Below are 22019 nucleotides of genomic sequence, written 5' to 3' on the forward strand. Positions count from 1 at the left end.
TAACTGGTTTGGCTCAGTGGACAGAGCATCGGCCTGCGGACTGAAGGGTCACAGGTTTGATTCCAGTCAAGAGCATGTACCTTGGTTGTGGGCACATCCCCAGTAAGGGGTTTACAGGATGCAGCTGATCGATGTTCCTAACTCTCTATCTCTCTCCCTTCCTCTCTGTAAAAAAAAAATCAATAAAATATATATTTTTAAAAAATTTTCGAAAACTGTAGGGGTCTATGTTGTGGGGTAGAACCCTGGGTTCAAAATAAGACCACCGGAGGCTGATGATTTATTAAAAAAAAAAAAAAGCAGGCAAGAATTTATTGAACTGGCCAGGGCAGCCGCAAGAGTACCACACGCAGGTGGACCCTACACGACTATGCCACTTTAGGGGCAAGCAGTTATTTTTAAAGGGTCTGAGAAGGAAAACCCCCATTCTGCAACAAATTGTTGTTTGGAATTTTCTGCTGTTCTTCCTAGATAAAATGTTGCTTTCTAGTTTGCTTTCGCCCGTTTGAAGAATGATGAAGATAAACTTAGCTGTCTGACCTTGCAGGCCAGAGACCAGATACCATGCCAGATGCACTTTCTCAATTGGATAGAACAGCGTTGTTTTTCAAGGCCAGCATGGAGATAACCACTAAGTGCACATAGGGCTGGCTCTTTAATGAAAAAAAGGAAGCTCTGCCTGTAACCTTGCTTAGAATTTGAATTCATCCTATTTCAGTTTACACTACAGTTCAAACAAAGTGAGAGACATCCCCAGTAGGGAGTATGCAGGATGCAGCTGATCAATGTTCCTAACTCTTTATCCCTCTCCCTTCCTCTCTGTAAAAAAAAAAAAAAAATCAATAAAATGTATTTTAAAAAAAGAAAAAGATTTCAAAACCTGTAGGGGTTTACACTACAGTTCAAACTTTGGGGTGTCGAACTCAATCAGAGAAGGGGCCAAAATCTAAAATCCAGCCTAAATCGTGGGCCGAATGGTTTACTGAACAGTCATAAACTGTCATTGTGATGGAAACGCAGCGGAGTGCAGTGATGACAGCGCGGTGCGGGCCACATTGCAAGGCCTGGCGGGACGGATTTGGCCCGCGGGCCTTGTGTTTGACACCTGTGGTCAAAGTGAGTACAGTGAGAGAGAGACAGAGACCACTGAGGTGTAGGGCAGAGCCCGCACGTCTGTATTCCAACTCCAGGCTCGCTCGCTCTCTCTCTCTCTCTCTCTCTTTCTCTCTCTCTCTCTCTCTCTCAGGAAATACCAGAAAATGACTTCATGTCTTTTCTAAACTATCAGTATAAGTCAAATTTCCCAGTAGGATAACCAGGCGCCTCCATCACGCCCACCAACGCCAGTCTGACCCCGCCAGGCCCCGCCCCTGACGGACTAGCCCCGCCCCTGCCCGACTAGCCCCGCCCCCACGGGCACACTTGGCGCCTGCGCAGATGATCCCGCCCTGAGCCTGTAAGGCTAAGCGGAAGTTGCCTCGGAGCTCGCATCCTTTCCGCCCCGCCCCCTCTCTTCTGGGAGGCGACGCAGGCAGAATATTCTTCCGGGTTGAAGGGTTTGCTTCCGGAGAGCGGGAAGGCTGAAACGCGGTGGCCGAGCTGAAATACAATTAACAAGGTTCTGGGTGGAGAAGGCTGTACCCATGGACAGGTCAGTTCCGGTGGTGACCACTTGAGCTCGGAGACCCGTCCCTCCTGCTTGTTGGCGGGACGAAACCAAGCAGGGCCCGGGCTGAGCCGGGACTCTCCCGAGCTGGGGGACTGCGGCTGATGGAGGAAGGCCCGCTGGGGTGGGAGAGGGATGCGGAGGATGCTGATCCCGCGGAGGAAGCTGATCCCGCGGCGTCTCTGCTGTCCGCTCTGCGCCTTGGCCGAGCACTTTTCGGCTCCTGGGGCGGGCGGGGTAGAAGGTGGCCCTGCATGCGAGATGCCCAGTGACCGGCCCGAGATCACAAAGCCAGTCAGTCAATGGCAGAACTAGGAATCCCAGACCAGACTTTCAGATTACAAGTTACAGCAGCAGGTAGTGATTGACTTGCGTTTTCCTCTGACCCTGACACCAAGCCAGCCGCCTTGACAAAGATGATGTTCAAGGTTTTGGCCTTCGGGGAATTAGGGCTGTGGTGGAGGAGACAACCGAGCAGTACAGGCAGTTTTGCCCTGCTCTGTGGGAAAAGAAATGCAGCAGTTAAGTCTCCCTGTCACGGACCGTGTCGTGAAGACTTCTCAATGGAGGTAGTGGGTCTCTGAATAATAATAATAGTAGCCAAAGGTTGAATGCCTTAAGCACTTCACATATGTTATTGGCTCATGATCCTGTGATCCTCTTCTCATAGATAACACTGGACTAAAAGAGGTTAAGGAACGTGGTCAAAGTTAGGAAGCTGTTAAACAGACTCCCGGTGGCTGTTTGGTGTGTAAGTGTGAACCAGGTAGACCAAGAGGGCCACCTCTGTAAAAGAAGCACGTACAAAGGTGTATGGATATTTATATGAGGGTGATGTTTGTGGCCGAATATAAGGTTGAAATCGGGGTCAGATTGTAAACACCATGGGATGAAATGTGGACTTGATTCTGTGAGCCAGCAGTAGTTACCTGAAGGTTTTAAGTGGAGGAAAAAGCTCATGCCAAGTGTTGAAATAATTGCAAAGGAGAAAATGTACTGCGTGCTAGAAAGCCAAGAAGTCTGTGCAGGTAAAATTTTAGCAGGACTTTGAGGGATAAGCAGGATTTAGAACTAGAAGGGCATTGTCAACAAAAAGAGCAAAGACGAGCTCTGGCCAAGATTGCTAAATGGTTAAAGTGTTGACCTGTGCTCCGAAGGGGTCAATTCCCGTGGCTGCAGGTTCAGTCCTTGTGCACCGAAGGGTCATGGGTTCAGTCAAGAGCACCTACCTCGGTTGCAGGTTCAATCCCTGGCCCCGGTTGGGACATGTGTGGGAGACAACAATCACTGTGTCTTTAACACATCAATGTTTCTCTCTTCCCGCTCCCTTCCCCTCTAAAAATCAGTGGCAGAAATATATATCCTCAGGTGAGAATTAACAATAACAAAAAGCAAAGACGTAGCTACTGTGATGATTTATATACCTTGACTGGTTCAGGATCCTTTGCTCCAATCGTGATGATAAAGTTCTGTGCAAATGCTACATTCTCATTTCACTCACATGAGCTTGGTTCTGCTGTTTTAGGAGTGGCTTTGGAGAGATGCCATCCCCCGTGATCCGGGAGGCAGAGGTGACACGGACTGCACGGAAACAGAGTGCTCAAAAAAGAGTTTTAAGTATCCTTTGCATTTTAAGTATCATTATAAAAATTGCCGCATGTTTGGGATCAGGATTATAGAATTTTCTTATTATAAGATATTAAACAATAATTGTAATAATAAAATGCTGCAGAAATTAGTTTTTTGCCTCCTCAGATATGTTATTTGGTAAATATGCTGAAATTCAGTGATATTAAGATTTATGTCTTCCTGAAAATAAGGATATTCCATTTTACTGCTAACTGTCATATTGTGATTTGCTCCTGCTGAGATTAGATATCTTTTTTTTTAATTTTTATTTTTTAATATATTTTATTGATTTTTTTATGGAAAGGAAGAGGGGGATAGAGAGTTAGAAACATCGATGAGAGCTGGGACCGGTTTGGCTCAGTGGATAGAGCATCGGCCTGCGGACTGAAAGGTCCCGGGTCCGATTCGGGCAAGGTGGCAGCTGATCGATGATGATTCTCTCTCATCGATGTTTCTTTTTTTCTTTTTTTTTTTTAATATATTTTATTGATTTATTCACAGAGAGGAAGAGAGAGGGATAGAGAGTTAGAAACATCGATGAGAGAGAATCATCGATCAGCTGCCTCTTGCACACCCCCTACTGGGGATGTGCCCGCAACCAATGTACATGCCCTTGACCGGAATCGAACCTGGGACCTTTCAGTCCCCAAGCCAGCGCTCTATCCATTGAGCCAAACTGGTCTCAGCAGATATCTTTTTTTTCAAATTTGAAATATGACTAAGAACTCTTAGTTCAGTGTGCAGTAATCTAAGACTGATATCTGAGAACTTAAATGGTAGAAAGAATTATATACTTTTTGCATAGAAAACATGATAGACATAAATCCCTTGTCCTTGAAAATTGTATTCATATATTTGTATAGTGTAAATATGGTTAATTCTCACTTTAATGGTGTATTTTGTACGTGGAAAATTTTTCTTAACTTCCTATAGTTCGGGCATCCCAAGATGAAAATTTTGCCAATACCACTCCAAGAAACCAGGTTACCCCTCGAACTCCCAGTTCATTTCGACCGCCTTGTAAGATTTTCTGCTTATAAAACATTTAATAGTAGTGGTAGTAGTAGTAGTAGCTAACTTATGATACACAAATTATATTTGGTTGAAATAGCAATAATTAAGAATAAATAATGATTGCAGTTGCTATTTGTAACTCTGTTTACATAAATACACAATAACTATGATGTAGGTATTATTTTTATTTTGCCACAACCGAAAGTGAGACTTGGAGAAGTTAATGAATGCTGATAACATAGCCAAGTAAGTATGTAAGTAACAGAACCAAAATTCAAATAATGATCTGCTTACTCCAAAGGTCATGCCCTCTACACTGTACTGCCTTTTCGGTGTGCTATTTTATAAAATTAGTATATGAAGAATCCATTGAGTCATTAGTGTTCTTTTTTTATTGCTCAGTTATGCTATTATGAAGCATCTTGTTTGCAATAAAATTTTTCTTGATGGACTCAATATTACCAAAATAAGTTAAATTCTTCATATGGAAATGAATATGTAAAGTATTTACTTGGTTATAATTGAAGTAATTGAAAACTGAATATTATTTGTTCTTTATTGTTTGCTTGTTCTGTTTTCATGACCAACGTTTATGCATCTGGATTTTCTTTACTAACTTCTTGTTTGTAGTTACTCCACCAAACCGAAGCTTTCTCAGGCAGCCAGATGTTTCCTGCATTCTTGGAACGGGAGGGCGGTCTCCCCGGTTTACACAGTCTTCAGGGTTATTGGGAAATCTATCTATGGTATGTTGAAAAATAAGACTGAAATTTTCTCCCTTTCATAAAAATATGATGTGCTCTTTAGGAATCACTATGGTATAGTATTTAAAATAGCAGAAGAAATGTCATATAAACTGTGATATAGAATGACTTGACCTAGTTTAAAATACTACAGAAAAAGAAAGAATTGTATCTCATTAGGAAGAAAGATAAAAACAGAAGAGTTTTGTTGGGAGAGTAAAGGACTTAGTAGGCACATTTAATTCCAAAAACGAGATAAAAACAATTCTTGTGTATTGGGCTCTGTGCTTATTAAAAAGGCACAAATTTTACACACGCTTGAAATTGTCTAAATTTGGTGTTTTCTGAAGAGCGGTTTTGCTTGTTAAACCTATCTTTGACTTAGAAGGCTAACTTGATCTTTAAAATGTTTATTATAGTCCCTGTAGATTTATAGAGTGAAAAATGATCTGGTCTTTGAACAGTTTACTCTGCTTATGAAACTGGTTTATTTTAGCAAGACTTAGCTTGTTGTACTTAAAAACACGAGTGACCCAGATGGAGTGTCTCAGGTGGTTGAGCATCGTCTTGTGCACCAAAAAGTTGCTGGTTGATTCGCACTCAGGACACATACCTGGGTTGTGTGTTTGCTCCCCGATTGGGGCACATTCAGGGGTTGGGGAGCAGCCAGTAGGTGTTTTTCTCTCATGTCAGTGTTTCCCCGCCTGTCCCCCTTCCTCTCTCTAAGCATTTCCTCAGGTGAGGATTAAAAAAAAATTAATGAATTGATTGCCTCTTTATTTAAGCAAAAGATGACTTTTATTATTTACTGGCTTCAGAGCTGAAATATTAATAGTAAAATTGTTACTCTCAAAGGCAAGGGTAGAATAAGGTGTGTATTGATTATTATAAAATGTTTAGGAATTTTATAAATTCCATATATCTGCTTCTCAAGATTTGATTGTGGAGCAAAGTATTTTTCTGAATGCAAAATGTCATTGCTGTGTAAGATTTCGCTTGATCTTTACACTAATGATGATAAATACCCAGAAGGGAGTGAACTATTAATCTCAATATCAGTCTCTAATAGCTAAAACTGAGTTCTCCTCAGCCCATAGTCACTATCTCATGAATATATAGGTTTTCACCACCCATCTTTAGCATTTTCCTTGGGAGACTGATTTAAATGTATAGTTTTATTGTTGCTTATGCCTGGATTTTAAATAAAGGTGAATTTTTAAAAGCCTTTCTATGGACCTGGCCAGTGTGACTCAGTTGGTAGGAGCATCATCCTGTATACTGAAAGGTCTCGGGTTCAATACCAATCCTGGTCCAGGTGAGTGCAGGAGGCAATCAGTATATGTTTCTCTCTCACACTGGTGTTTCTCTCTCTCTAAAAATCAATGGAAATGTTCTGAGATGAGAATTAAAAAAATACTTTATTATGGATCTTTTAATATATATTCAAAAATAGAATCCTATCTAATAAAGAGGGAATATGCAAATTGATCATCACACCATAACAAGATGGCTGCGCCCACAGCGGAGGCAGGGATCCTGTAACACAAGATGGCTGCGCCCATAGCGGAGGCCAAGTTCCTTTAATGAGCAATCAGCAGGGACCTGAGGTTGCGTGGCACTGGGTCAGGCAGGGAACCTGAGGCTGTACCCCTTGCCTGGTGGAGCTTGACAGGGGACTTGAGGCTGTGCCCCCTGCCCGCCAGGGCTTGATGGGAGACCTGAGGCTGCACCCCCAACCAGCAGTGATTGATGGGGGTGGGGCCAGCCAGGTCTGGATCTAGCCCACTGAGTGGGATGGGACCAGCTGGATCTGGGTCTCATGCAATTTTGAGGTGCATGTGGATGGGTGGTGACTTGACTCTGGATCCTGTGGTGAGCCCCAGTCTCTGACAGGAGGAAGGTTTTCATATACATTTTACTAATTTTCTTTCATCTCTGACACTTCTGTTATAGAGAAAGGCAAATAGCAATATTAAATTATTTCCTCTAATTTCTTTTTAATGTGCACAAATTTTGTGCACCAGGTCACTAGTAGTAGCATAAGCCCCCATGTGCTCATTCCTCAGTTTCAACAGTTAACAATATGTGGCTGATCTTGTTTCATTTATACCCATGGCATTTCCCCTAAATTACTTTATAACTCTCAAATTTCATAAACATTCTCCTGTACACTGAGAGGGTGTTGTGGCCTGACTGGGAATTTCATTCATAAATACTTCAGTACACGCCTTTGAGACAGAGAACACTTTCTGTAACATTATCACAGTACATACAGGTCATATATCCTGTATTGTGCTTCACAGATACTGCATTTTTTTACAAATTGAAGGCAAAACCCTCCACCAGGAAAAAATTATGACTCACTGAAAGCACAGATGATTATTAGTATATTTTAGCAATAAATATTTTTTGTTAAGTATGTGCATTATTTTTTAGACATGTTGCTGTTGAACACTTAATAGACATGTGTAAACATGATTTACATATACTGAGAACCTCAAAATTTATGTGACTCACTTTATTGCAGTAGTCTGGAACTAAACCTACAGTATTTCTAACATTTAAACCTCCCCCAAACATATGGAGACTAATTCCTTTATCATTTCACATATCTACTTTATATTTTTATTATATATTTGTTAAGTGTTCATATTTACTCACTTGTGTCAATTTTTTTTTAAGTTGGTTGGTTCAAATTAGGAACCATACAAGGTCACCATATTGCATTTGCTTGATATGTCTTTTAAATCTCTTGAGTTTCTCTCGTCTTTTTTTTTTTTTCTTTTTTCTTTTGTTTCAGAGAGAAAGAGATAGAAACATCAATGATGAGAGAGAATCATTAATTGGCTGCCTCCTGTACACCCCACACTGGGGATTGAGCTAGCAATCCAGGCATGTGCTCTGACTGGGAATTGAACCTTAATCTCCTGATTCATAGGTTGACACCCAACCACTGAGCCATGCTGGCTGGGCATCTCCCTCACCTTTTTTTAAAATTACCATTTATTAGTTGAAGAAGCTGGGTCATTGGTCCAGTACAATTTCCCCAAAGTGGAAAATTGATGTGAATTTAGAGCGGTAGGAATTCTTTACTTACCTACTTATATCAGCTTAAATATTATAAGATGTAGACTCTATTGGCTTTTTTCTTTTCTTTTTTCTTTTTTTTTTTTTTAAGCTGGAGTAGTACAAAGAAGAAAGCAATTTTAAAAAGCCACACTTTCCTTAACAAATAGCCCCCATGGCTATCTTTTGAAAATGGAAAATATACATAATGTTTTAAAAAATGTAACAGGCCAAAACCGGTTTGGCTCAGTGGATAGAGCATCGGCCTGCAGACGGAAGGGTCCCGGGTTCGATTCCTGTCAAGGGCATGTACCTTGGTTGCGGGCACATCCCCAGTAGGGGGTGTGCAAGAGGCAGCTGATCGATGTTTCTAGCTTTCTATCCCTTTCTTTTCCTCTCTGTAAAAACTCAATAAAATATATATTTTTTAAAATGTAACAGTATTAATGTCTTTATTCACTCAATGGCAATAACTTTTTTTTTTTTTATCTTCCTTTTTTATAAGGTAACTAATCTGGACGACAGTAATTGGACCGCTGCATTCTCAGCTCAGCGTTCAGGGCTCTTCACAAACATAGAGCCCCATGGTGTGACAGAGGACGTTACTCTTAGTGCTGTGATGTTACGTGAGGATGATCCTGGAGAAGCTGGTAAATGGCTTCGAGCTTTGTTTGAAGCAGTGGGTGGCTTGTCACGTTCCTAAGGTCAAGGAGGCTATCCCCTCCTGTTCTTGAATGTCGCCATTAAATATTTTCTTTGTTGAGCTAATTAGCTCTGATAATGGCTAAGCCAATTGATACAGTAGCTCAAGAAGTTTGAGAACTTCACCTTAGTTCTCAGTTGAAGCAGCATCTTGCCATTTTATCCTTCAGCGTAAAGAGCAACCTGTTAGCTTATTATTGTAGTAGACAGATTTCTGCTATTTTTAAAAAAATATATTTTATTGATTTTTTACAGGAGGAAGAGAGAGGAATAGAGAGTTAGAAACATCGAAGAGAGAGAATTATCGATCAGCTGCCTCTTGCACCACCCCCACTGGGGATGTGCCTGCAACCAAGGTACATGCCCTTGACCGGAATCGAACCCGGGACCTTTCAGTCTGCAGTCCGACTATCCATTGAGCCGAACTGGTTTCGGCAGATTTCTGTTATTTTTTATTCTTTTTCTTATTTGTACTGTTGAAAGAACTTCTTTTTCTTTAAGTTTAGTTTTATCTAACACTGCTGACATGTCTTGCTTTCACCTGGATGTTGATGTTGTTTTTTCAAATAGTATTGAGACCTTCCTAGTTTTGTGTTTTTTTTTTGTTTTTTGGTGGTTTTTTTTTAATATATATTATTGATTTTTTTACTGAGAGGAAGGGAGAAGGATAGAAAGTTAGAAACATTGATGAGAAACACCAATCAGCTGCCTCCTGCGCACCTCTTATTGGGGATGTGCCTGCAACCAAGGTACATGCCCTTGACCGGAATCGAACCTGGGACCTTTCAGTCCGCAGGCCGACGCTCTGTCCATTGAACCAAACCGGTTAAGGCGAGACCTTTCTAGTTTTAGGTTAGTTATTACCATTCCCTTTTGGGGAAATTTTTTGCTTTTAGTGTCTCTGTATCTACACATTATCCTATAAGTTCTTTGCAATTTTATCATCATCATAAGCCAGCATGCAAATGCTATATATTTTTGGAGATTAACTCCTTATTAGGTATATGGTTCATAAATATTTTATCCCACTCCATAGGTTGCCTTTTGATTTTATTAACTAGAGGCTGGGTGCATGAAATTCATGCATGGGATGGGGGGGGGGGGGCACGGTCCCTCAGCTCAGTCTGCACCCTCTTCGATCCAGGACCCTTTGGGGGCTGTCCGAGTGCCAGTTTAGGCCCGATTAGGGATGTCAGACATACCTCTCACAATCTTGGACCACTGGCTCCTAATCGATCACCTGCCTGTCTGCCTGCATGGTTGCCTCTAACTGTCCCCCACTGATGACCAGGTCACCTTCAACTGGCCCCTCACCGCCCCCGTCAACATGGTCACCTCTTACTGCCCCTCCCCTGCCGGCCTGCTTGCCTCCAACTGCCCCCCTCTGCAGGCCAGGATGCTCCTAACTGTCCCTTTTCCTCTCCCATCCCCCCTATTACTCCCCCCCCTCCCCTTCACCGCCAGCCTGGTCACCTCTTACTGCCTGCCATTCTGGCCTGGTTGCCTCTCATGGTCCCCCCACTAACCTGGTCACCCCATGCAGCCTGCTTATTCAGTTGTTTGGTTATCCCCTCACTAACTCCACTGCTGGCCTAGTTGCCCCACACAGCCTGCTTGACCAGTTATTTGGTTGTCCCTCACTAACCCCCACTGCCGACTTGTCATAGGCAGCCATCTTATGAAGATGTGAGGGTTAATTTGCATACCTCTTTTATTATATAGGGTTGTTTCTTTTGTTGTACAGAAATTTTTAGTTTGATATATATAGTCTCACTTGATTTTTGCTTTTGTTGCTTATGCTTTTGGTGTCATATCCAAAAAATTACTTTCAAGACTAATGACAAGAAGGTTTTTCCCTATATTTTTTCCAGAAGATGTACATTTTCATGTCTTATGTTTAAATCTTTATTTTTAATCATTTGTATGAGTGGTGTCCAATTTGTATGAATAGGGGTCCAATATTATTTTTCTGCTTGTGGATATCTAGTTTTCCCAATACCATTTAATGAAAAGACTGTCCTTTTCCCATTGAGTATTCCTGGCTCCTTTGTCAAATATTAGTTGATTATATATGTGGGAGTTTATTTCTGGAGTCTCTATTCTGATCCATTGGTCTGTGTGTCTGTTTTTATGCCAAAACCATACTGTTTTGATTATTCTAGCCTTGTAGAATAGTTTGAAATCAGGAAGTGTGATGCCTCCAGCTTTGTTCTTTGTTAGGGTTGTTTTGACTATTCTGAGTTTTTTAATTTTACAAGATGAAAAGAGTTCTGTGAATGGACGATGATGATGGTAGCACATCAGTGTGAATGAACTTAATGCCACTGAACTATACACTTAAAAATTGTTATGATGGTAAATTTTATGTGTATTTTACCGCAATTATAATTTTTTAAAACATATTGCAGTAAAAAAAAAAAAAAAAGACTCATAGCTATGCTTTTAAGTTTTCAAACAATTACCTAGAAGTATGTAATTTAATGTTTTTTATTTCTTTTCTTTTTAATGTGTTCTAGCATCCATGAGTATGTTTTCTGATTTCCTGCAGTCTTTTTTGAAGCACTCTTCAACTACAGTTTTTGACCTTATAGAAGAATATGAAAACATTTGTAGTGTTCAGGTATGTTAATTTACTCCATTGTTGGTCAAACTTCAGTATGCTTAGTTTTTTGTCTTTGTTTTATGAACAGAATCAAATTGTGTATTTCTATATGGTATTTAAAGGAGATGTTTTAGGTATAATGGCAGGGATGGCATGGTTGGACATAGCCAAAGTAGCTCTGCTTTTTACCTACTGAGGGTTTTATATATGTTTTTAGGGTTGTTTCTTTTGTTGTACAGAAATTTTTAGTTTGATATATATAGTCTCACTTGATTTTTGCTTTTGTTGCTTATGCTTTTGGTGTCATATCCAAAAAATTACTTTCAAGACTAATGACAAGAAGGTTTTTCCCTATATTTTCTCCAAACCTTTTATTTTGGAGACAAAAGGATTCTGATGCTTTCAAAAAGGAAAATCTAAAATAAAGAACTCTTAGCCCTAGCCAGTTTGGCTCAGTGGATAGAACAATCAGCAAAGGGACGTAGGTTCGATTCTGGTCAAAGGTACGTTCCTCAATTGCAGGTTCGATCCCTGGCAACCAGTCATTGTGTTTTTCTCACATTGATGTTTCTCTCTCTGTGTGTCTCCCTCTCCCTTCCACTCTTTCTGAAAATCAGTGGAAAAAATATCCTCAGGTGATGATTAGCAAAAAGAAAATAATAAAATATATAAAGAATTCTTAAAATGAAATAATAAGAAAATGAGCAATCCAATTAAAAATAGACAAAACATGTTAATAGACACCTCATTAGAGAACATATATAGGTGGCAAATAGCATATCGAAAGATACTCAACATTAGATGTCACTAGGAAATTGCAAATTAAAACAATGAGATGGCACAATATTATTGGTATGGCAAGAATCCAAAATACTAACAACTACCAGATGCTGGCAAGGATGTGAAGCAGCAGGAACTCTCGTTCATTGATAGTGGGAATGCAAAAACAGTACAGCCACTTTAGAAGATAGTTTCTTATAAATCTAAGCATACTGTTAGCATACGATCCAACATTCATACTCCGGTATTTACTCAAATAAGTTACAAATTTATATTTATACAAAAACCTGCATATAAATGTTTGCAGCAGCTTTATTTATAAGTAGAGGCCCGGTGCACGACATTCATGCACTTGTGGGGAGTCGTCTGAGCCTGGCCTAAGCCCTTTCGCAGATCAGGGTCCTTGGCGCTGCCATGGAGGCGGGAGGCTCCCGCCATTGCTGCTGTGCTTGCCAGCTATGAGTCCAGCTTCTGGCTGAGTGGCGTTCCTGCACTGAGCATCTGCCCCCTGGTGGTCAGTGCACGTCATAGTGACTGGTCGTTTCCGTGGTTTGGTCTATTTGCATTTTAGGGTTTTATTATATAGGATTGGCTTAATTTGGAATCAAGCAAGATGCCATTTAGTATGTTAGGAATAGGGAACCTTTTTCCTGCCAAGGGCTAATTGGATATTTATAACATCATTCACTTAATATAAATTTATGCTGCTATGAAAACTAGATTTATTTATTTTATTTTTTAAAATATATTTTATTGATTTTTTACAGAGAGGAAGAGAGGAATAGAGAGTTAGAAACATCGATGAGAGAGAATCATCGATCAGCTGCCTCTTGCACACCCCCAACTGGGGATGTGCCCACAACCAAGGTACATGCCCTTGACCGGAATCGAACCCGGCCGACGCTCTACTGAGCCAAACCGGTTTCGACAAAACTCCTAGATTTATTGAATTTTGAGTCCCACCTGCAGTTGCCTTGGTAAGACCAGACCAAATAATTTTGTGGTTCTTATATGGTCCATAGCAGGCAGGACATTCCCCACCCCTGCAGTAGGTAGGTGAATGGATAAATCAACTGGTACATCCAGACAATAGAGTAGTATTCAGTGTTAAAAGCCTATCATGCCATAAAGAGACAAGAGCGTTGGGAGGATTGAGAAAAAGAAAACTCAAGAACACTGATGGACAACAGTGGTAATTGCTGAGGGTAGGGGTTGGGGGAGGTGGAGGATGTTATCCTATACTAGAAGCCTGATGCACAAAAATTCATGCACTTGAGGGGGTTATCCTTCAGCCCAGCCTGTATTCTCTCCAATCTGGGTCCCCTCAAGGGAGATCCCTCTCACAATCTGGGACTGCTGGCTCCCAACTGCTTACCTGCCTGACCACCCCCTAACCACTCCCACACCAGCCTGCTCCCCTGACGGCCTGATTGCTCCCAGCTGCCCTCCCCTGCCAGCCCAATCGCCCCAACTTACCTTCCCTGCTGGCCTGGTTATCCCTTATTGCCCTCCCCTACCAACCTGGTCGCCCCCACCTGCCCCCCCTTGGAGGTCTGGTTGCCCCCAACTGCCCTCCCCTGTAGGCCTGGTTCCTCACAACTGCCCTCTCCTGGAGGCCCAGTTGTCCCTAATTGCCCTCCCCTGCAGGCCATTTTGTAGCAGCCATCTTTGACCATATAGGGGTGGCCATCTGGTGCAAGGGTGTGAGGGTCAATTTGCAGATTACTTCTTTATTATCCTATATAATAAAAGGCTAATATGCAAATGGACTGAATGGTGGAACAAATGGTTGCTATGACATGCACTGACCACCAGGGGCAGATGCTCAACACAGGAGCTGCCCCCCGGTGGTCATTGCACTCCCCCTGGGTAAGTGCTGTTCAGCCAGAAGCTGGGCTCATAGCTGGCAAGCACAGTGGCAGTGGTGGGAGCCTCTCCTGCCTCTGCAGCAGCACTAAGGATGTCCAACTGACATCCCTGTGGGGCAGGCCTAAGCCATCAGTCAGACATCCCCTGAGGGCTCCCGGACTGTGAGAGGGTGTAGGACAGGCTGAGAAGGCCCCCCTGCCCCCTCAAGTGCACGAAGTTTATGTACCAGGCCTCTAGTAGCGGAAATAAATGGTAATGAAAGGAGACTTGCTTGTGAACACACACTATAGTGAACAGATGATATATTGTGGAATTGTGCACCTGAAACCTGTATAATTTTGTTAACCAGTGTCACCCCAATAAATTCAATGAAAATGAAAAAAAGAATTTAATGAATGAGAGTATAGATAACACTTTTATTAAAAACTGGCCTTAAGACCGAAGTAACATTACCTTGTGAATACTTTTCAAAGGGAGGGAAACCTGTTGTGATAGTGGTTCTTCAAGTTTTGAATGAGAATAATCATGTTTCTTTATTCCCCTTGATAAGATAAGGGGATATTCTTATTGTGCCAGCTCATCAATACCTTTGAGAAAAATTTCCTTCACCCAGAGTACTTATACCTCCTGATAAACAAATTTTGTGTGTGTTTCTGGACAGAACATGTATATTTTTCATTAGTTTTTCACACATGCCTCAGTCCCAGAAAGGTTAAGAACTGTTTAGAACAAGGAGGGACTTCCTTTGAAGTTTTGGCTAGAAAAGGCATTGTTTTGGTGCCAATCTTAAGAAAACATTTTTCTTGATTTGTTATATGGTATAAATTTATCAAACATAATTTGAAGATATCTTATTGCTACTCATTGGTTCAAGTTATGATTTTGTCAGGTGTAGGTTAAATTTAGCTTATCTTCTGGGTAGTATACAGAGAGAAAAAAATGTACCTCAAGCTGTTCTTGTTGAGTGTAAGTTATGTTAAAATTTTACATATAACTCACATAAACACACCTTACTTTAAGGCCATTTCTAGTGGAAATGTTGTATTACATTCAGTTAAAAAAGACTGTAGATAGGCAGGACACATTTATAATATAGTTATGTACATACATACTAGTTATGTAATGAGTTTTAGCACAATGTACTTGAAGAATACAAACTTGTTACTCAGGATTATAGAAAACTTCTTTATGTCTGTGTTTATAATCCAGGTGAATATGCTGAGTAAAATAGTGAACCGAGCAACACCTGGTCTTCAAAAATTTTCAAAAACAGCCAGTATGCTCTGGCTTCTTCAACAGGAGATGGTCACGTGGCGGCTGCTGGCTTCTTTGTACAGGTAAAGAAGTCATGAATAAAATAAACACAAACCAACTGGAATATTAATTTAAAAGTTAGAGTAGGATGTGTTGGAAATAGGTTCTGCTATTTTTATGCTGCTCATTTCTGATGCCTTAGTTCAGGGGTCCTCAAACTTTTTAAAGTGGGGGCCAGATCACGGTCCCTCAGAGAGCTGGAGGGCCGGACTATATGAACTACTAATTCCTACTGTAACACCTCGGCTGCGCTCACTGCCCAAAAAACCTGGCGGGCCGGATCAGACTCCTCTGCGGGCCGCATGTGGCCCGCGGGCCGTAGTTTGAAGACCCCTGCCTTAGTTGTTAGGAGTGAGTTAGGGAGGAGGTGAATATGAGGTCGTAAAGCTAGTGGCTACTAAATATTGGATGTTTATAAAGATTTAAGGAAAGTGCTAAAAATACTGTAAAACTTGGAAGAGAATAGATTAAAAGAAAAAACTGAAAGAGGATTTATGTAATGTGGATGTTTGAAAGAAGCAAACCAAATTTTCCTTCCCTCAGTGCTCATTGCTTTCAATTCATTCTGTTACTTTCTCATCCTTGTGAGAAAATCTTGAAAGAAAATCATTATTTTTATCATATGAAAACATTATATTTAAAAGTTAGGTGTATGCATTAGCAGGTTGTTAAAGACTATAGGGTAAGCATGTCAAACTCAAAAGCTAACATGGGCCAGATAAACACGGTTTAAGTTTATGTGGGCTGCAAAAAAACTAAAGCTTCAATTTTCATAGAAATGTACGTTTATTTCGATAGTGACATGCTGAATACAAACGGCTGAAATAAATGAGTAATTGTTAACATAAAATAATAGAACATTTTAATAAAAAAAATATATATATATATTTTTTAATAAACCTTTATTGTTCATATTATTACAAAAGTTCCTCATTTTTTCCCCCCCTGCACCAGGTTCCTACCCCACCCTCTGCCCTTTCCCCACCCCCCATTGTCCTTATCCATAGGTGCACAGTTTATGTTCAGTCTCTTCCTGCACCCCCAACTCCTCTTTTCCCTGAGAATCATCAGTCCACTCCCCTTCCATACTTCTGATTGTATTATATTCCACAGTTAATATTGTTCATCAGGTTTTTTAATTCCCTTGGTTTTTAGATTCACTTGTTGATAGTTAGGTATTTGTTGTTCATAATTTTTATCTTTATTTTTTTATTATTATTTTTTTAATAAATCTTTATTGTTCATATTATTACAAATGTTCCTCTTTTTTTTCCTCCTCTCCGTTGCTCTCCTCCACCAGGTTCCAACCCCACCCTCTGCCCTTTTCCCTCCCTCCATTGTCCTCATCCATAGGTGCACAGTTTATGTTCAGTCTCTTCCCACACCCCCCTCTCCCCTTTTCCCCAATAATTGTCAGTTCACTCCCCTTCCATACCTCTGATTTTATTATATTCAACAGTTAATATTGTTCATCAGATTTTTTTTTTAAATTCCTTGGTTTTTAGATTCACTTGTTGACAGTTATGTATTTGTTGTTCATAATTTTTATTTTTATTTACTTTCTCTTCCGAAAGAACCCTCTTCAGCAATTCATATAATTCTGGTTTGGCGGTGATGAACTCCTTTAGCTTTTTTTTATTAGTGAAGCTCTTTATCTGGCCTTCGATTCTGAGTGATAGTTTTGCTGGATAGATTATTTTTGGCTATAGTTCTTACTATTCATCACCTTGAATATTTCTTGCCATTCCTGTCTGGCCTGCATGGTTTCTGTTGAGAAATCAGCTGACAATCATATGGGTGCTCCTTAAAGGTAACTACCTGCTTTGCTCTTGCTGCTTTTAATATTCTCTCTTTGTCTTTTGCTCTTGGAATTTTAATTATGATTTGTCTTGGTGTGGTCCTCTTTGGATTCCTTTTGTTTGGAGTTCTTTGCGCTTCCTGGTCTTGTAAGTCTAATTCCTTCACCAGATGGGGTAAGTTTTCTGTCACTATTTCTTTCAGTATGTTTTTGGTATCTTGCTATCTCTCATCTTCTGGGACCTCCATAATTCTGATGTTGGTTCTCTTGAAGTTGTCCCAGAGGTTTCTTATATTATCTTCAACTTTCTGGATTCTCTTGCCTTCTTGCTTCTGCGGAGAAGTGTCTTCTGGCTCTTTATGTTCCAAATTTTTGACTTGATTCTTGCGATCTTCCATTCTGTTTTTAGGACTCTGTATAATATTTTTTATTTCAGACAATGTATTCTTTATTTCTTGTTGATCCCTTATTATTTCTTGTTGATACCTTATTAATTCTAGTTGATCCCTTTTCATATCCTCATAGGTCTTATCGACCTTTTCTAGGAAATTCTTGAAAAACCTTATAAGTGTAGATTTGAACTCTATATCCAGTTGCTTTTTGTCCTCCATTTTTTTCGTTTGTGATCTTTTTCCTTGTCTCAGTATTTTCGCAGCTTCCCTGAGTTGGTAGCCTTAAAAGTCTCTGTGTTCTGCTTGGATGTAGTTTCAGGGTGGAGCCTACAGCCTTGGCTTCCCTCAGCCCTGCCCTATGCAGCTCCTGAGTCTCAGTATTCCTTAGGGTCCTTTGGTACTCGTTTTAACCACCTCTGAGAGAAAGGTGGCCTCGATTTTCGCCTGCTACCAAACAGTCTAGTCTCTCCCCCAATGAGCCCGGTACTGGGATTCAGTTCAGTTGGAAGTGGGGTTCAGAGCAGTCTGGAGCTTTTGTCTCCTTCCCACCAGGGCAATCCCGCCAACCATCCCTTCTCTGCATGCAATGTGCGCGCCTCCGGAGGCTCTGCCTTTCGCCCCTCACCTGGGATTCCGCCTCACAGCCCAGGCTCCCTCTGTTTGAGCCTGGGTCCCCAGGGTCTGGCCTAGAACTGGGGTTCAGTGCTGTTGGGTCTGGGGTTCAGCACAATCTGGAGTTTTTATCTCCTTCCCGCTAGGGAACGCCAGCCAGGCACTCAGCCTCCCCTCTTCTCCGTCTCCGTCCTCTCCGCGCGCAAGCGCAGTGTGTCTCCGTACCTTAGGCTTTTACAGCTCCTCTGATTTTCCTTCTGGTTTTCTCCTTGCTTCTCGTTGTAGAATTTCCAGTCAGTCAACTTTTCTGTAGTTCTGGGTAATGTCCATTTTATATTTTAGTTGTATTTTATTGAGATTGTTGTATGTGGCTGCAGTTAGCCATCTTGGATTCTCTCCCATAATTTTTATCTTTATTTTATTTCTCTTCCAAAAGAAACCCCCTCCCCCCTTCAGCAATTCATATAATTCTGGTTTGGCAGTGATGAACTCCTTTAGTTTTTTTTTATTAGTGAAGCTCTTTATCTGGCCTTCAATTCTGAGTGATAGCTTTGCTGGGTAGAGTATTTTTGGCTGTAGGTTCTTGTTATTCATCACCTTGAATATTTCTTGCCATTCCCTTCTGGCCTGCATGGTTTCTGTTGAGAAATCAGCTGACAATCATATGGGTGCTCCTTAAAGGTAACTACCTGCTTTTCTCTTGCTGCTTTTAATATTCTCTCTTTGTCTTTTGCTCTTGGAATTTTAATTATGATTTGTCTTGGTGTGGGCTTCTTTGGATTCCTTTTGTTTGGAGGTCTGTGCGCTGGTCTTGTAAGTCTAATTCCTTCACCAGGTGGGGTAAGTTTTCTGTCACTATTTCTTTCAGTATGTTTTTGGTATCTTGCTATCTCTCATCTTCTGGGACCTCCATAATTCTGATGTTGGTTCTCTTGAAGTTGTCCCAGAGGTTTCTTATATTATCTTCAACTTTCTGGATTCTCTTGCCTTCTTGCTTCTGCGGAGGAGTGTCTTCTGGCTCTTTTTGTTCCAAATCTTTGACTTGATTCTTGCGATCTTCCATTCTGTTTTTAGGACTCTGTATAATATTTTTTACTTCAGACAATGTATTCTTTATTTCTTGTTGATCCCTTATTATTTCTTGTTGATCCCTTATTATTTCTTGTTGATCTCTTATTATTTCTGGTTGATCCCTTTTCATATCTTCATAGGTCTTATCAACCTTTTCTAGGAAATTCTTGAAAAACCTTATAAACATGCTTTTGAACTCTGTATCCAGTCGCTTTTTGTCCTCCATTTCTTTCGTTTGTGATCTGTTTCCTTGTCTCAGCATTTTCGCAGCTTTCCTGAGTTGGTAGCCTTAAAAGTTTCTGTGTTCAGCTTGGATGGGGTGGAGTTTTAGGGTGGAGCCTACAGCTTTGGCTTCCGTCAGCCACGCCCTATGAGGCTCCTGAGTCTCAATGTTTCTCAGGGTCCTTCATTACTCACTGCAAGCACCTCTAAGAGAAAGGTGCCCTCGAGTTACGCCTACTACCAAACAGTCTAGGCTCTCCCCCAATCAGCTTGGATCTGGGGTTCAGTTCACTTGGCAGTGGAGTTCAAAGCAGTCTGGAGCCCCTGTCTCCCTCCCGCCAGGGCAATCCAGCGGCACAGAAAACCACCCATTCTCTGCGGGCAATGTGCGCGCCTCCAGGACTTCCTTTCACCGCTCCCCTGGGTTTCTGCCTTACAGCCCACCTCCCTCTGTATGAGCCTGGGTCCCCAGGGTCTGGTCTAGAACTGGGGTTCAGTGCTGTCGGATCTGGGGTTCAGCACAGTCTGTAGCTTTTATCTCCTTCCCGCTAGGGCAATCTTGCAACAGAGTCAACAGTCCGTCCTCTGCTTGAAATGTGCGCGCCTCCAGGACTGCCTTTCGCTGCTCCCCTGAGATGCCGCCTTACAGCCCAGACTTCCTCCTTAAGTGTCTGGGTCCCCAGGGTCTGGCCTAGAACTGGGGTTCAGTGCTGTCGGATCTGGGGTTCAGCACAGTCCGGAGCTTTTATCTCCTTCCCGCTAGGGAACACCAGCCAGGCACTTAGCCAGCTCTGTTCTCTCAGCGCGCCCAGCGTGTCTCCATACCTTAGGCTTTTACAGCTCCTCTGATTTTCCTTATGGTTTTCTCTTTCCTTCTTGTTGTAGAATTTCCAGTCAGTCGACTTTCCCGTAGTTCTGGGTAATGTCCATTTTATATTTTAGTTGTATTTTATTGAAATTGTTGTGTGAGGCTGCAGTTAGGTGTTACCTATGCCGCCATCTTGGATTCTCTCTTAATATTTTTCTTGAACATTAACTTACCAGACACTGAATAACTGCACAAATTAATAAGCGTAACAAATAAACCTATTTTTCTTGTTCTCTGAAAGCGAAATGTTTTTTGTTGCGCACAACCAACAAGTCAGTCTAAAACTAATGATGTGGCAGTCGGCTGCTAAAATATTCGCTGCTGGTATTAGTGGAGAGATATGGTGTGCCTGCACATAAGGCATGTAAGGGAAATGAATGCAACACGATTATAGTAATTGTCATTAGCAAACATTGTAGTTTGTTATTAATAATTATGTATAACAGGATATTGTAAAAATTAAGTTATGCAATTTTTATTAAAATGTTTCTTACATACCGTTATATTGGCTGGGCTGCAAAAAATATTTATTGGGCTGCGAGTTTGATATGCTTGCTGTGGGGTGTATTTTTAAGAAATATCAGTTTTATTCAGGTAAAATTCAGAAGGCATTTACTACTTGCATCTTGTGTTTAAAGCATGATGGCTAAGGTAGTTGAAACCCACTTTTTAGATTGTAGGTTTGTGCATGCATATAGCTTAAAAGGTGATTTTGTATACATATGTGAAATTTTGTGTTATTTTCCCCCAGAGACAGGATACAGTCTGCCTTAGAAGATGAAAATATGTTTGCAGTTACTGTAAGTTTTATATTAATTTTTTCTTCATATATGCTTAAAATTAAAATGTTTCTAGTAGTAGAATTTGGTTTTTGAGTTTCTTCATTTAAAATTTTTCCAAGTAAATAAAAAGATATAGTAAAAGATAAAAATAATCAAAATTTACTTATATTATAGAATAAAAGGTAAAAGTCCACTTTATTTTTTTTTACTATTCAGTCTAAGAGTATGGTATTGTAGCCTACCAGATATTTTTCTATGCATTTTTATACATACACTAGAGGCTCAGTGCACCAAGTTTGTACGTGGGGGTAGGGAATCCTCAGCCCAGCCTGCGCATTCTCACAATCTGGGACCCCTCGGGGATCAGGCCTAAACTGGCAGTCAGAGATCCCTCTTGAAATCTGGGGCCGCTGGCTCCTAACCACTCACCTGCCTGATCACCCCTAACTGCTCTGCCTGCCTGCCTGTATAGTTGCATGCCATAGCCACCAGCCATTCCACTGTTCAGTTGACTTGCATATTACTCTTTTATTAAATAGGATATATACAAACATAGTTTGCTTTTTTGTTGTGATTGTTTTGGGATTTTTTAAAAGACAAAGATGAGTGTTTCACTGTGAAATGCTTGGTTAAGTCTTGAAAAAGCCACTGTGATGCTCTAGAGATCTCTTCCTTCAGACAGGGCCCTCCAAGGTGAAGAGAGGCATGTTTCACTTTCTTCTCTATCAAACATTGAACCTCTAGAAAATTTAAGGGGGATTGCCTCTCAGGCTGTTCAGCAGAAGCTCAAGGGCTTATTTCTTATACAATCTGGGTAAAGTGTTGCAGGATTCAGTATCTTGACTTGGTTCCTAGGAAGGGTATTAAGTTAAATTGTGCAGATTCCTCA

The 22019-nt window shown here is 41.0% G+C and overlaps 1 protein-coding gene across 5 annotated transcripts in view; it reads left to right on the plus strand.

The window, feature by feature from the left end:
- The first annotated feature begins 1501 nt into the window (after positions 1–1501).
- The window catches only part of NUP107 (nucleoporin 107), a 49361-nt gene continuing 28843 nt past the window's right edge, over positions 1502–22019 (plus strand). For 3 of the 5 annotated variants that reach the window (XM_036456633.2, XM_036456636.2, XM_036456637.2), the window contains exons 1-8: positions 1502–1651; positions 3192–3283; positions 4229–4315; positions 4940–5055; positions 8624–8768; positions 11337–11440; positions 15281–15408; positions 21100–21148. In XM_036456633.2, the coding sequence (XP_036312526.1) occupies positions 1644–1651; positions 3192–3283; positions 4229–4315; positions 4940–5055; positions 8624–8768; positions 11337–11440; positions 15281–15408; positions 21100–21148 (729 nt within the window). In that variant the 5' untranslated portion in view covers positions 1502–1643. Of the gene's footprint in view, positions 1652–3191; positions 3284–4228; positions 4320–4915; positions 5056–8623; positions 8769–11336; positions 11441–15280; positions 15409–21099; positions 21149–22019 lie in introns of those variants that run through there. The other 2 variants (XM_036456634.2, XM_036456638.2) reach the window with 2 other exon arrangements.

The sequence above is a fragment of the Pipistrellus kuhlii genome, unplaced genomic scaffold (genome assembly GCF_014108245.1).
Source record: "Pipistrellus kuhlii isolate mPipKuh1 unplaced genomic scaffold, mPipKuh1.p scaffold_m20_p_3, whole genome shotgun sequence".
In the NCBI taxonomy this organism is placed as follows: Eukaryota; Metazoa; Chordata; class Mammalia; order Chiroptera; family Vespertilionidae; genus Pipistrellus; species Pipistrellus kuhlii.